Below are 16471 nucleotides of genomic sequence, written 5' to 3' on the forward strand. Positions count from 1 at the left end.
CTGTTTTAATAGATTATTCGTAGTAAATATACTTTAATATCAAGTAAAACAAAGAAATTTCTAAAATCCTGTTAGGTTTTCTCGTCAACATTTAATACAGTTTCTCTCAAAGTTTTCACGTAGAATCTCATACCCGTACCCTACTTTCTGTGCTAACGAGCAAACTATGTCAGATAACGCAAATGCTTCACATGATGACACTAACGAGGAAAACATTGTTAACTGGGAAGAATAATATACTAGTAGACACCTAAGACAGCACACTGTCATTGCGAGAAGACCAGTTGACTTGAAACAATTAAATAAAACCCAAGATATTTACTTAAAGAATGATGTGAATTACAAACCTGTCAAAATACATAATCGATAAAAAGTTAAGCAAACAAACCAATATTTTGCAATTCAACTGGTAGGTACAAAAAAAATAATTTTTATTTAAGGCTCTTGTTTACACAATTTAACCACACCAAATCTATTTATCGTAATTTATAATAAGATAGTTATAAAATAATTAATAATGAATACATGATATTTCAGAACTCTGTTCTATTTGCTTAACAGAAAACAAACAAAGAAACAAAACAAATATATAATGATAATTAACTTTTACTTCTCCTAAAGTCTATTTAGTTTTGGTTTATTATTTTTTTTTAATTACAACATCTGCAATGAAATTATTTCCGTATTTTACACAAGTTCTTCAAGAAAAAATATCCCCTCATGTTTTTTCTTATACGTTTCTTATAAGCCTTTTTCGTTTTCCCTGGTGGACAGTTTTGTTGTAAAACAGATTTGCGTATAAATTGCTTTTCCCAAGCTATCGCGGCACCTTTTTCGTAACAATAATAATTCTTATGAAACAAGTCTAATTGCTTACTCCGTTTTTTTTTGTGTTTTTTTTGGGGGGATGGGGGGGAGAGGGTTTAAAGCAAAAATAAAACTAGTAGGAAGTACTTACGAAATTGTTCATCTAAAAAATACTTAATTTAGGTACTTCATCCAAACTTCTAACCAATATGAGAATATACAAGAATTTATTTATACAAGAATCCCTAAAATAAGTTTAAAATTATTATTACATTATAAAAGCCACGCCATTTCTTTAATATTGTCCCGGTAAGTACATATTGAAACATAAAACGAGCTCGTACAAATTGTTATTACAAACGATTTAACCTGTAGTGTATAAAAAATAAATGACGGAATGTTGGTACGTAGGCACCTATTTACTTAAATATAATAATTTACAGAATCTACTGAAAAATCAATAAAAACTGATCTACGCTCTCTAACTATACAGCGACTAGTAATTGTGAAATACTTCTAGCATAATAGGTACATGATAATATAAATAATCACAACATGCTCAAAACAAAAGAAGCGTACTTTGAAAGGTATACTTACGTTTTCAGTCATTTTTTTAGGTGATGAGATAATGGATTTTATTTATATTGTAGTATAATACCTATTTACCTATCGTCAGAACATTAAATAAACTAATTTAAATCGTGTGCTGTAGACCTATGACGTGTATTATAATAACGTAGGTATATTTTATATAATAAGAAATTTTAATCAAGCCAAATCCGCGTGTTTAAATTTTTTAATAAGTATTAAATCATTTTTGTTTTATACACAATAATTTTAAGGTAGACAAAGGTCCATTTTTATAAATGTGGGTGTTATTTTTATTCATAAATAATAAATGATTAAATTACCTTACTGATACAATACACTTCAACAAACAAATATTGATGAAATGAAAGCTGTTAATAAGTACCACAGAACATACATTATTTATTTTCAAGTACCTTATCCATTTCAAGAAAATAATCAAGCTGTTGTAATTTAATGGCCTTAAGTGGATAAAAAAAATATTTAGTTTGGAGTTACGCCAAGATTATTCAATTTTTTTTATCATACAATCTAAATAGAATTATAAAATTAAGAAATATATTAAACAATGTTATAAGTTATAAGTTATAACCTATGATTATATTCAACAGAAAATTCTGTTTTATTTCAATGGACGGATATCTAGGGATCACGGTATTATTCCTGTGCGTTTACCTGTTGTCTACACAGAAGGGGTCAGCGGCAATTGACATAAAACATGTACATGAGAGTAGAGTACCTACATACCAACAATAAACTTCCCAAACCATCGTTAAAAACGTACTAATGGTGTATAAACAAGTATTAAAACCATTTGCTTCATGTAATGTTTAAGACTAAGAACAAAAACAATCAGATAAGGATAACCATAACTAAAATGTCTAACCTTAAAATCGTTGACACGACTAAAATAAATAACTGCGGCGCAACAAGGGTAAATTAAAAAATGTAATGTTACATTTTAACATAGGTATAACTTATCAATCATAAAACTTTTATTATTATACAAAATATAAAACATATTTTAGAAATAATAAAAAAAATTGAAATTTAGACTAATTTTATAAAATGTACCTATTTAAAACATTATATTTTTATGACCTTCGATTTATTTTAATTTGTCATGAGCGAGTAGTATCGCCGTGGTATATATTAGGTTTCCGGTGTAATGCAACCTAACAATGATTGTAGTGCATATAATAAGCGAAAGCCCTCTGTGTGCAAACTTACCGAAGTAATCTGCCAGATTGATGGCGGGAAATGATAAGTTGAATTCGTGGCAAACGAAGAAGACTACTAACTTTAATGGCCTGATTGTTCCCATTTTGCTCTCTTTCCAGCCCATTGTTCACGCAGAGAATACGTCCATTCCAACCACCACACCCACATCGTAAGTCTATGCTTATGGGGTTTAATGATTCTATTAACACAATAAAATATATATTCACTACTGCTCCAGAGTAAAAAACGTTTAATATTTAGAAAACTCCTGTCTGTTGTCTGTGCATCGAATAAAGTAGCTGTAGCTGGTACATAATCCACCAATAATAGATGATGGAATGAAAAGGAAAAACAAATTTAAAAGTCTGTGGGAGAAAAATGTAAGACAAAATGTGTAGAGATATTATAAATTTATAACTATTAAAAATGTATAGTATTAAAATAAAATCAACATTTTGAAGAAAAAAATTAGTGAGTTGTACATTATCTTATATCACTTTTAAGCAATATATTTCAGTTACACTAATTTTTAATTAGTCATTAACTAATTACTCATTAATTATTAGTTTCAAGCATTTATTATTGACTATGAAATTAATATTTTAATATTTTATCATTAATTAAATACAAATTAAAGAAGTAAAAGAATAATATTGGGTAGGTACATGAAATGCAATATAGGCAATACCTTTTTCAGAATAACAAATACAATAACTATTAATATAGAAATAATTATATAAATATTTTTTTTTAACAAAGAAATTGCGCAGTAATTTTAAAAACTATTGATAAATACAATTATTCTAAAAATGAATGCATTTTTTCTTAATAAAAATATATTATAGAGGAACAATGATATTTTATTAATACAGTTTATTCTAAATTATAAGTATTTTTCGTTGGGGATATGATTTTAATATTAAAAAGAAATGTGATTTTTGTTATCCAATCCTGATGCAAGTATCAACTGAAAACGAGCGTGCTCTGTATATTATATACCCCGTATTGTTTCATATTTAAGCAATAACAATAAGTAATAACGATTTACTTTTATGGAGCACAGATTTTTGAAAGTTCACTTGCGCAAAATATGCTTGCAATATAACGACAAAAAGGTCTCTTTTTTCCATTACGATTTAATTCAATTTGAAAAGAAAATATGATGAAAAACTATCACGTTCGTTGATAAATACAATTCTCTACTATTTATTTTATGATCAATTTTTTTTTAATAATACCAATTATTTATTTGTTAAACTTATTTTACCTTTATTAAGTACAACATGTGTGGATAATAGTGACTGTTATCTGAATATATATTTTTTTAATTTTTTTTTATCTTCGAAAAAAATGACTAAATTAATTTAACTTTAGTTAACTCATTTAAATTTTTAATTGAAAACCTATTAACAATACTATAATATCATATGGTTACCTATATTGTCTAATGTATAGTATAAGTACAACTACAATATTTATGTAATCCAAAATTTGAAAAGAATTTTATTTTTCCAATCAATTAAGAATCATAATATATAAGAACCATAATTATTTTGTGTAGTATATTATATAGTTCTACCAACACACACCTTCCACCAACAATAACAGTTATTAATACCAACGTAACTTTGAATTAAACTTGCCCAATGCATCTGTCAAATTAGCCTTTTAAAACATTTAACCCCGTTTTCTGATTGTAAAAATGTGTTACATTTTTCATCAATATTAACTCGCGTAAATGTGTCCTCCTGTTGAACTGTCAGAGAACTCAATGCACTATTTACATAATATTATAATATAATAAAATAAGACATTACAATAGACCTGCAATGTGCAGTATGAATGTGAGCAGTGTGTCGTAGAAAATAAAGGAAAAGGATGTATATATTTAACTGGTTTTAAAAATGTATAGTCGGTAGTAAAAAGGAGAAGTAAAAAATGAAAAAAAAAATGAAAAATATTGAATGTGAAAAAAACTGAAAGACACGTTTGTGTGTGTGTCAAATGTCGCCAAAACGGTATACAGACACGGCAATGGCCAGGGAGAGAAAATCACGAAGAGCACGGCACGAGCTTGGTGGCGGATGGCGTGAGATTGTCCGCTACGATATTATTACAATATATCACAAGCGGCGGCTGTGGATCCACGACTCTGGTGTTGTGTATACATGGGGGCGGGGATGGAGGTAGTACACTTAATTAATGATGGCTCGTGACCCGTTTGTAGTTTCGTTTTACTTCTTTTATTTTTTGTTCAGATTATGTGTTTGGTATATAATATCGTGGTACGGTGACAATTTTTTGTGTCACGTCGTCCGAGAGAGTGTTAACGTAATGGCAATAAACATCAAACATTTTACTAATTTAAAAGCACACAAAACGTGAGCACTAAACGTCACTATTTTCATAATATTATGAACTCCACATAGCGTCTCGACTATCGTGTAACTCTCGTATTGTAACCTAATAGTTAAGTATATTACATGACTTCTATTGCGTAATAATGTCTAAATATTAATCTTTCAGACGTTTAGTTGTTTATGTAATTTTTCAAATAAATTATTAATTAGTTGTTACTTATTATTATTATGAAGAATTTATAGTATATTATGTATTAATGTTGTTAGTACTTACATAAAATTATAAAATAATCAAAGGTAATATTTTATTAAAAAATTCAATATGTAGTATACTGTATATAAAAGTCCTCATGAACTAAAAATATTTTTATTTTCAAAAATGCATCCAATTTATATAGTCGTATAATAAAATAAAATAAAATTGTAATAATAGATAAAACTCCTTATAAACTGCAAATGCATTTAACTATTTCATTAAATAAACATTTAATTTTTATTTTTATTGTGTAACTGGCTGTGATGCTCAAAAGGATAAACTATACGAAAAATAAATAGACTGTCTCTGCTCAATACTGTAGCCTGTAGGCAGTAAACTCTTAAAAACTTTTTCCTTTTTAGAATTCACCACACAGTACCTACTTTTTGTTTATATTTAAAATAAAAGACATAATACAGTTATTTCTTAAATTATGTTCTTTTACCATTGTTTTTATTAACGAAAAAAGGTAGCTTTATTATAAAATAATAAAATTGAATAATGAGAATTAAGTTTTGAACCATTTCCGCTATAATTAAAAGTTTTACTTCGTTTCTGATTAGAGAAAAGATATATTTTATTGGTTTTTAAACAGTACATTTTTCAGTCAAAATGTTCGTTAGTGAATACTTTTCTATATAGAATTAATGTATTTATGCTATAGTTAAATCTATCAAGAAAAAACACATTCACAGATATTTACTCCGGTGGTTTCAAAATGTCAAATACAATAATCCGTTTAAGTAATAACATATTTATTATTTCTTGCAAGGACACCATCTATAATTTAACGAAAAACTAGAATCACATATAAAATATGTATACAAAAGTTACAAGCAAAATCTCGTGTTTCGTCGATCTATATATATGTATAGTTGTTAAATAAGCTTGAGTACCTAGAAAGTATAGGTACTTTAGGTGGTTTGAATAATGTCCACGAGAGCCACAAATGGTTCACATTAAAACTGCTCAAATGGTTTTTTCCTCATATTTCCTGACTATTTTAACACGTTTATCATTTACAAGTATATGATATTATTATTAAAATGTCGGAAAATATATTACATACACCCTTAGCTGTCAGAGGGATTTAGAAGCAAAGTAAAAAACGACCATTAGACATAACTCTGGCTTTTTTCAAAATTACATTAGACTCGAGGACGTAAAACACCAAAAAGAAAATAAATATAAAAATAGTTATGATTAATCAATTCTGGTCAGATTTCAGTTAGTCTTGACTCATGAGTATTTTAATCATACAATTTACAGAACAACAATAGTAGTATAATCTACTGCACAAAAACCATGATTACCTACAAAAAATATAGAATCATCCCGGTATACTAATAGAAATGCATTTATGATTTTTTAATGAAAATATTTAAATTTCAAGATTTTTTTTTTTGTTTTTATTTAGTTTTATTACACAATCTGTAAATATATTATTTTTACAATAAGCGTAAGTGTTGTAATAGATTAATAAAAAGGGACTGAACATTTTAAGTTTAAAAGGATTTTGTATCATTCCTGCAAAATGTAGGTATATCATTGGGGTATTAATATTATTAATTATACTACTAAAAAACATTTATATTTTATTTATTTGTATGGCTGTTGGAATATTTAACGGTATGGTCATGGTGTGACTGATACAACCAATCACATCCCTACACCTATTGTATATATAATATACTATTAGGTTTAGGTTTTTTTTTTGTAAACATTTATTCACACTTATATACCTACTTAGGTGCTACAGTCGAGACAAAAATAAAGATAAATAATGTACTAACAATAGGCCATTTTATGTAAAACTAGTTTTATAACTTAATAGTATGCTGCACTGTATATACATTCATCACACTGCTCACACAAACACTGTCGTCATATTTGTTGAACTCTCCATTATAATATATGTTATATGTACTATAACTAGCCCATAGGTGTTATATACGCTATACGAACATTGGTCGACACTGAGCTTGTTGGATTTATATTCCGAACGAACCTGCTCATTATTCATTTTACGTGGTTATCCATCACTATTTCCATTTCCACAACTAACACCGTTTCTAGTTGTAACATTTTATTTTTTCTAAGGGACTTTATAAAGGTCTCTAATGCTCATAATATGAAAACATGATAATATTACGTATTATATATCTGGAATTCATTATTGCTACAAACATTCTGATTTGTCTGACTTATATATATACAGAAAGAAACTAAAAACGCTATCGATCATTCCCGCACACGACACACGCCAACTTTACATTTACACAGGCACGTAATAACCGTCAGTAAGACTTTCATCACGATAACGTTTGAAAGAAAAATGAAAAAATAAAAGTTAAAATGTTTTATATGTAAAAAAATGATTTGAAGTTGGTAAGTAATAAACTAATAACATACCTAGTAATACTATACCTATAATACAAGGGCTGTAGAAATAATGATGATTTATTACAAGTTACAACTATAAAACGATAATGAAATCTAAGAAAACGATTTAATTTGTAAATACAAATTATGATGTTATACTTTTTCATATACTATGCAAGGACGAGACATGTCAAAATGTATTAGAAAAGAATACAAATTATAAATTTTGAATTTATGCGCATAATAATTAAAATTTAATGAAATGAAAATACAATCATCATTATTAAAATACATTTTGAAAGTTTGCAAAAATAAAAAAAAATATCTAGTATTATAATATGTACTTATTAGGTAGGTAGCACTAATGTTCCACTATATAAAATTAAATCCCAAAAATAAGGATTTTATAAGATTTTATTTTTATTAAATGAGCGTTAAATAATATATTAATTTTTATCACCTAATTAATTTATTATAAATATGTTGGAGAACCAATAATTAATCATAATAAATAATTGTTATTTTAAGACCAAACAAGTTGAATGTACCTATCTACAAGGAATATTTTTTTTTTCACAACTACAACATTTACTATATACTTGTACTTACCATCAAAACTTCTTCTGGTTAGCCTTCGGTAGAAAAAAGAATGCTAGACGTCAAAATAATAATAATAATATAAATCGTAAAATATGCACCGGCCACAGAGGTTTGCACATTGCACGTACCTGCATATACGCGTATATCGTGTATATAATATATACATTTCTATATATATATATATATATATATATTCAAACGAATAACGATCCCATTGCATATTGCTGCAACGGGGCAAAACTATTTATGAGATCGGTATGAAAAAAAGCCGGACTTTATTATCTCATCGCACAATACCTGCGAATGCTTCGTTTTAAATTTCCATCAGTACAATCCGTTTTGCATTATATTATATATTATTTTCATCGTCAACAAATAATATGCATATCGTATTATCTGCAGTTGACCCAGACAAACCTAACTAATATATTTTATGATTTGCTCAAGACGTTTAAAAACAAAAGACTATCTGCAGCTGTATATATAGCTGTTTATAAGCTATTGTATTAATAAATAAAATTTAAAAATGTTATTTTTTGAAAATACGATAATATTACGACCATGTTAAATGAAAAATGAAAAATCTAATTTCAAAATTAGATGGATTTAATTTAACCCATTTCAACTATATACGAAAATGTTTCCTGTTCAAGTCTCTGGGAGAACGCACGATGAAAGTATTAATCATTATTTTCATTTTTGGAATAGACACAGTAGTATGACAGGGGGTTGTGTATATTTACATACACAGTTTGCATAACAAATTGAAACATGTGTTTTTCATTAGATGCCCACGATAATCTTTCATAATGTCTACCTGTGTAAATCTTATATCTCAGTGTTGTAGAGTGGTGACAAAAACAAATCGATTACTCAACTGTGGTGAAGAGAAAAAACACGACTACTATATTATAACAAAGCACATTGCGCGTGACACATTTTTTTCGTGTCAATTAATACAGACGTATCACTATTAATTCTCGGTTAACATACATTATAGGATACTATAGGTTCTTTTTTTCATTTAACGCACAAATACCACGAGACATTTACAATAATAATTTTTATTTAAAATTAGATACTATAAAATTGAAGTTTTTTTTAAGTCGACAATAATATCGAATAATTATTGGTACAGTATCATATTTTACTTCCTACCTATATTTATACAAACAATCTTATAAATTAAAACGTACAACATGTTTAAATATGTTTCTAAGTACCTAAACCACAAAATCAAAAATTAATTTATAGTTTTTAAACTTTTAACTGTTATCATTATGATTAATAAATTAGGAACTGATAACGTATACTGGTTTACATTTTATATAGATATATCCTACTAACCTACTCATCGTTATAATATGCATATATAAATATCTTATAGACGTATTCTCAATTTTAAAATAACATTGCATCAACTAAATTTTTCATGTTTATTGATAGTGGTTTTGTTTATAATAAGTATATTTATATAATGTAAGTATTTAGAAAATTAAAGCATTAGAAATAAGTTGAAAGCACTTTTTAAATACCTATAGTATACAGACAACTAAATCATGAGAAAATATCATAATGGATGGAGGAAAAAAGTTTCTATCCTACGTTTGCAAATGTAATTACTTAACAATTGTTATGGAAAATTAAAAATCCTGTTAAAAATTATTCGATTAAAAATTTAAATTAATTTCAAGAAAAATTTATTCTCTGTCGTGGACAATACGATTACGACAAGTGATTTATATTAATAGTGTATGACTTACTTTGCTTTTATAGCGGTTACTTTTTTCGTACCACGTGACTTAGTAACAAAAGTTGACAGAAAACCGTATGTATTTAAAGATTCATATTTATATGTATCAGAACAACATATTAAAATAATACACAAAGTTATAATATACATACTTATACACATGGGAGAACATATGGTAAATATAGTGTATTTCCCTTTATAATTCAACTCGGTACATACAATATACAAATATAAAATAGTACAATAAAATATAAGTAACACAAACGAGTTGACTTAACAAATTAAAATTTTTTGAATATTGATTGATTTATAGCAATATTATTCACTCCTTAAGTACAATACGAAAAATATGACCCTTGCATAACCACACGCCACCAGTTACCACCCATTAATCTGTTTGGTTTTCACGCCGAGTGCGTGCGAAACCCCTTAATAATAATAATACGTGTGCGCCTCTTCTGCGTTACGGGTAATTAACTGACAATCGTCGAGAACCCATTATTATAGTATGTATATTATAATATTGTAAGCTTATTCTATATGTTTAATTTTTCAAAAATACTTCATGTCACCATAATTTATAATGTTTAGAGTGACTTTTCCAAGTTTAATTAATGAAAAAGATGGGAGGAACAAGAAGACGTACTTATATTTAATTTAAATTTTCAAATTCCATATTGACTTTCCAAAATTTTAATAAATACATAATGAAAATGATCATAAAATCATCAGAGTAATAATCATCACCTTTAACATCTACTCAATTTTTTTTTAATTTTTTTATTGTAATATTTCATAATATTAAATTATTACATAAACTCGTGCAAACTGCAGCAATAATTTATGTTACAACTTGTATTTATGATACTTATAAATTAATATTGATTAAAAGTGTAATAATTACGACTTTTTTAATTAGTTTAGTGTTACATTAAAATATTAAATTATAATACTATAAAATTAAGTTTATTCTAATATTATTCTGTCATTATTTGTTTATATTGTACCCTTAACATTTGTTTTAATAGTTTATAATAAATATTTTATTATTTACATTTAATTATGTATGACATATTATTCTTACAATAAGAAAAATGAATAAGTATTTCAATACAATGTTTTTTTTTTACTAAGCACAATAAAATGTTGAACAATTATTTCAAAGACCAAGACTAAATTAAAAATAACATTTAAATAATTTTTTTGCAATGGGACTATTCAAGATTTTTAATATATAACTGCAGTAAAGTATACACTGTTATGTATTACCTATTAATGTAAAATAAATATTTTTGAATAAGACAATTGAACGAAAGAGTTTCGTTTAATTTTGTTTCCATTATTTGAACAAAAAAATACTGTAAATATCTATACGGATAAACCTATTTTAATTTTTAAGTACACCTATTTAGATTTTACTAAAAAAACTTTCATATGGCGTCGATTGGTATTCTGTTTCGTTAAAAATATTAATTATATTATTATATATTATTACATTAGATGTATATCATATAATATGTTAGCCAGGATATTAATGTGTTAATATTTCAAGAATATTATGAGTGGTATATGTTTTATACCTACTGTTGTAAAAATAAATAAATTAATAGTTTAAGAAAGACATTAAAGAGAGAAAACACACGCAATTGCTGCATGGACCCTCTTTTAATAAATATTAATAAAATAAGTACTTATTAATTCTACCGATTTGATGATGACGATCCCCGGTTGCATCGGTGTTCCATCTTTCGCCACCACACGTATTATTATATTATATATACGTAGTTTAATTAATGCGGTCTGATTTATGGGCCTTATGAATTATTTAGAGTGCACCAGACCGACACCACACTTCATAACAAGTCCTTCTCCCCTTGAAGAATATATATATTAAACATATATATTATATACCCAAAATGAAATAATGATAATCAAGTTTTTCGGTAGGACCCCATAAAGAAAACCTCAAAGAAATGGTCATGTGTTCCACAATCTCATGGATATCGGGAAAGTGTCGAAAAAAACAAAAATTAATAATTCCCATATTCGAGTATACACTGAGTTTAGACTATATGTTTATATTTTTATCAATTTAAGTGTTACAACTCATTGAAAAAATGGTACGGAGTACGCTATCTACCACCGAAATATTTCACGATAAGTTCAGAAAATTGAAAGTTACAAAATAATAAATATTAAAATACAATTTTATCATATTTTAATAAGTAATAAAATGACTTCATGGAAAGTCAAATAATATACAATTATAAAAATTATTAATTTATTACATTTTGCTTTAAATTCTTCGTTCGTTGGGTAATATAATAATAGGTACTTAATTAAATTATAACTACAGTTGCAATTATACTGCAGTACAGAAATTGTCAATTTATTGCACTCCAAATATTAAATAAAACCGCAATACCTATATAGACATTTAATATTCTATATTGTAATGTAGAGTTAATCGTTGCGATTTTCATTATATTATTATCTACTTTCTGTAATAGTTTTCACAAGCCGGATACGGATATTACGGATACAAAAAGAACAATAACAAAAAACAACGACCAGACGATCAACGAACCATCAAAACCCCGTCCTATGGGAACCATGTCCCTTTTGCGCCATTAAAAATGTATATGGAACTAATGGCATGGACGGAGATGATCGCATGAATAGTGCAACACGTCAATTGTTTTTTTTTTTGCTTCACTACATTCGAAACATGTTGTTTTTGGTATTACCGGATGTCCAACATTTTCGACAGGATCAATTGCATATAAAAAATGCATCATCCAACACTACTAATTTTAGTTCTATCGCTTATGAATGGCTTTCAACTATTTATATCGATGAAAAAAAAACAGTAATAGATAATAATAATATTGTAAGACATTGTTATTCTCACAATATTTATTGAATTAAACAATACATATTATTTAATTTCATGAATGCGCTGCTCTTATAACTATACAATTTGATTTCTTTCTACAAAATATAAACGGAAACTATTGCGTTATTATTTAAGCTGATAATACATATGAACATTCCGTAGATAGAAAAAAAAACAAAACGTTTACGTTCATCCGACACAGCTGCAGAGTTCTTAAATATTTTTAACCAAACAATGATTTTAAATTATCATAATAATTATGATACAATAAGTTTCAATGTTAACCACTTAATTATACTACTGAATAAATCTATCACAAGTCTTGACGTTATATAGGCGAGAAAATAAATCAAAATGTTTAGGTAATAGTAAAAAATGTAATTACTCTGTTTAACGAGTATCTTGTGAGTATAATTTATTATAATATATTATAGGCTTAGAGAATATAGTGAAATAAATAGCAGGGTAAATTAAAAATCTGATTTCAGATAAAAGGAATTTAAATTCAAAATGTATTTAATATTTATAGATATTTTGAGGATTTTGCATATTAGAGCATATTTACGCAATATCTAGCTTAAGGTCTTTTTTCTTTGATTGCACATCAAAATTAAAACTAAAATAAAAGAACATTTTAGTGCAATATAATATTATTTAGTTAATATACAATATAAGACAACATATATTATAACTATTATGTACAATATTATGCTTATATTCATTTATTTTATTTTCGTTATATTTTCTGTTTAAAAGTAAACATCAATATAATTTTGTTTTAACTAATAAGTAGGTAATAAGTATAACTTTTTTAAGTTCATTTGAGTGCTAAATTAAGGGTCGAGGTCAGATAAGATCCAATGTTAAAAAAAAAGGTTTCACATCTACATAATAATAAGACTCATAATAATTGGAAACTGAGACACACGAGATTATTATTCCAAAATTGTTAAATACAATAAGTACACAATAAAATTAGAAATGTGCATTATAGCATCTTAAACAAATAGGTAATATCAAGTATATTTTACTGAAGAGACGTTTTCAAAAAAAATGAATAATTATGGAGATGATTATTTTCGTATCTTAAATGGATCGTTTTTTTATTATAAATATTATATATATATATATAGGCCGTAGGGTTTATGGTACCTAATACCTATACTATAACTTCCAAACCTTTTAGAAAACACATTATCTCAATAATTTATTAAAATGGAAAGCTCCTCCTTTGATGATGTCTTAGATTCATAATTAATGAATACATTAGAAAAAAAACACACTATCAATAAACATTTTCTAGGTCATTTATAATTTATTATAGTATTTCGAAGTTATAAGTATAACATAATGAAAACAATCCAAAGATAATAATAAATATTATGGTTTCTCATTTAGGAATTGGAACCTCGTAGACCACCCGGGGGCGAGGGACCAAAAGTTTGTCAATACGAAAATGATTGTTATTAGAGATACCCACAATAACCACGTACATTCGTGTATTGGATTGTATAGGTAATATTATAATATATTTATATATATTGTTTTTTGTGTGTGTTTAAAGGGTTTATTGGTATAATAGGTAAATACGATTATTAAAGCACACTTCTGATAATTTTTGTTCAATACAGACATCAAATATATATTCAATCGGTTTGACGTATAAAATGTTTACTATATGCAAAAATAACAACTGTGAACTCGTATTATTATACAATTATTACTATCAAATTATAGTATAATTATATGTGTGAACTTTATAGATTTGTATTTACCAACTCGACTGTTATAACACAACATCTCAACGAATATGTACATTTTACAATGATTTTACCTACACACATATTTGACAAAATGCCATTTGATAACGTATATTTTATAATTCAAGTATATAGGAAAACATGTTACGACTCTATCAGTACTAATTTGTAATTATTATTAAAGTATTAGGTATTACATCCATTTCAATGAACTTTATGTGATCAAGAATAATAACACGTACGACAGTATAGTTTGGTGACACACGGTACGTTTTTCAATTTTCATAATATAATATTAACTGCCTAGTATCTATAACTCATTTCCAATTGTTGAATCGTTCACCGTCATACAACTTGTAATACTACGTGGAATCTCGAGATCGACGTTCGTTATATCAATCGGAATCATAGAAATCCAAAAAATTCCTTTTAGTACTTTTACGCCTTGCAGAGGTGAAGTGGGGGAGCAGAAAAAAACTGACATATATTTTATGTACGATTATATTTATATCGTATACGTTTCAGCACAACATTTTCGTTTCTACATTTTTGGCGGCAAATTTACTTAATAAATATTATAAAAATATTTTTTAATAATTGTCATCAAGCATAACACACGTACCTATTATAAGTTATAACTACCCCAGTGCCTCACATAAATTATCTTTAACTCGTCAAATGGTGATTTATGTGACGCAATCGATCTGTATATCAAAATATTTTGTTGTATTGTGTATAAAATAATATATTATGATATATTAATTATAATATAAGAGGACTACACTACCCATGTAAGTATTTTCTCAATCTTTCGAATTTAAAACCCTTGGTAAAACATAAAAATTGTTATGAAAATATTGCATGACCCGCTTAAATAGCAGATTGACCTATTATTTTAGAATTTAAAGGTAAGAACATATTATAAGAAATGCTTAAGAAGCGGCTTTTTTTGATATTTTAATTTTTAAGCAAGATAGGTATTTTAATGGATCCTAAATTTATTCTAACTGCACAATGCCAACAACACAAAATTCGTTCTGTTGAACTCAAATTTACGACTAAAAAATACGTTACGCCGTTACGCGTTTATAAGACTTGGAGACGACATCGCAAACGGGTGTAACGGCCGTGTCCTGAGACCACATAACCTTGCCGTGCCCTAGATCTAAGAACAGTACTGGTACTGTATTATAATATAACATAATATAGCCACTGACCTCAAGAAAAACGCTGCGGCGGCCGACGAAGTCTTCGGGTCCTGCGACGTCGTCAAGCCGGAGGACAGGCCGTACCGGTGTCCGTAACGGTCATCCGCGGTAACAGCTGCCGTGGCGTACATTCCGTACCTTCGTCTGCGGAAGTCCAGAGCCGCGGCTTCGACGTCTGTCGTCGTCGTCGTCGTCGTCGGCAAAGGCAAGCGACCGCGAGTCAAACGTCGGACTTCGTCTTCGGCCTTTGCGGCGGCGGCGGCGTATAACGCGTGCGTATCGTCCTTGCGGTGCGTCCGACTACGGGCGGACTGTTCCGGGTATGCGGCACTACTGCGACCGCCTCCGTTCGGCGGCGGCGGGACGACGACGGCACTGGTCCGGTGACGGTGCCGGTCTTCCCCTTCCTCGTCGGCGCGGCGACGACGGTGGCACGGGGTGGCGGCGGCGGCGGCGGGCGACGAAGACGGCGGCTGCTGCTGCTGCTGCTGTTGTGGACCGAAAACAAAAACAAACACACACACGTGATTCAAGGGTCGTCGTCACGCGGTGGGCAGATCACAACGCGGCGGCGGTGGCAGCGGATCGCTGGGTGGTCGCGGCGGCGTTCAGTGAGTCGACTGCAAGTGGTTGGGGGGGG

The 16471-nt window shown here is 28.3% G+C and overlaps 1 protein-coding gene across 1 annotated transcript in view; it reads right to left on the reverse strand.

The window, feature by feature from the left end:
• Window positions 1-16471, reverse strand: part of LOC111035044 (kinesin-like protein KIF26A) — a gene marked incomplete at its 3' end in the record, with an annotated part of 156622 nt that overhangs the window by 108927 nt on the left and 31224 nt on the right. Inside the window, exon 4 of the mRNA XM_022316537.1 lies at window positions 15841-16319. Within this exon, the coding sequence (XP_022172229.1) occupies window positions 15841-16319 (479 nt within the window). The remainder of the gene's footprint in view (window positions 1-15840; window positions 16320-16471) is intronic.

Source organism: Myzus persicae, unplaced genomic scaffold (genome assembly GCF_001856785.1).
Source record: "Myzus persicae strain clone G006 unplaced genomic scaffold, MPER_G0061.0, whole genome shotgun sequence".
Taxonomy (NCBI): Eukaryota; Metazoa; Arthropoda; class Insecta; order Hemiptera; family Aphididae; genus Myzus; species Myzus persicae.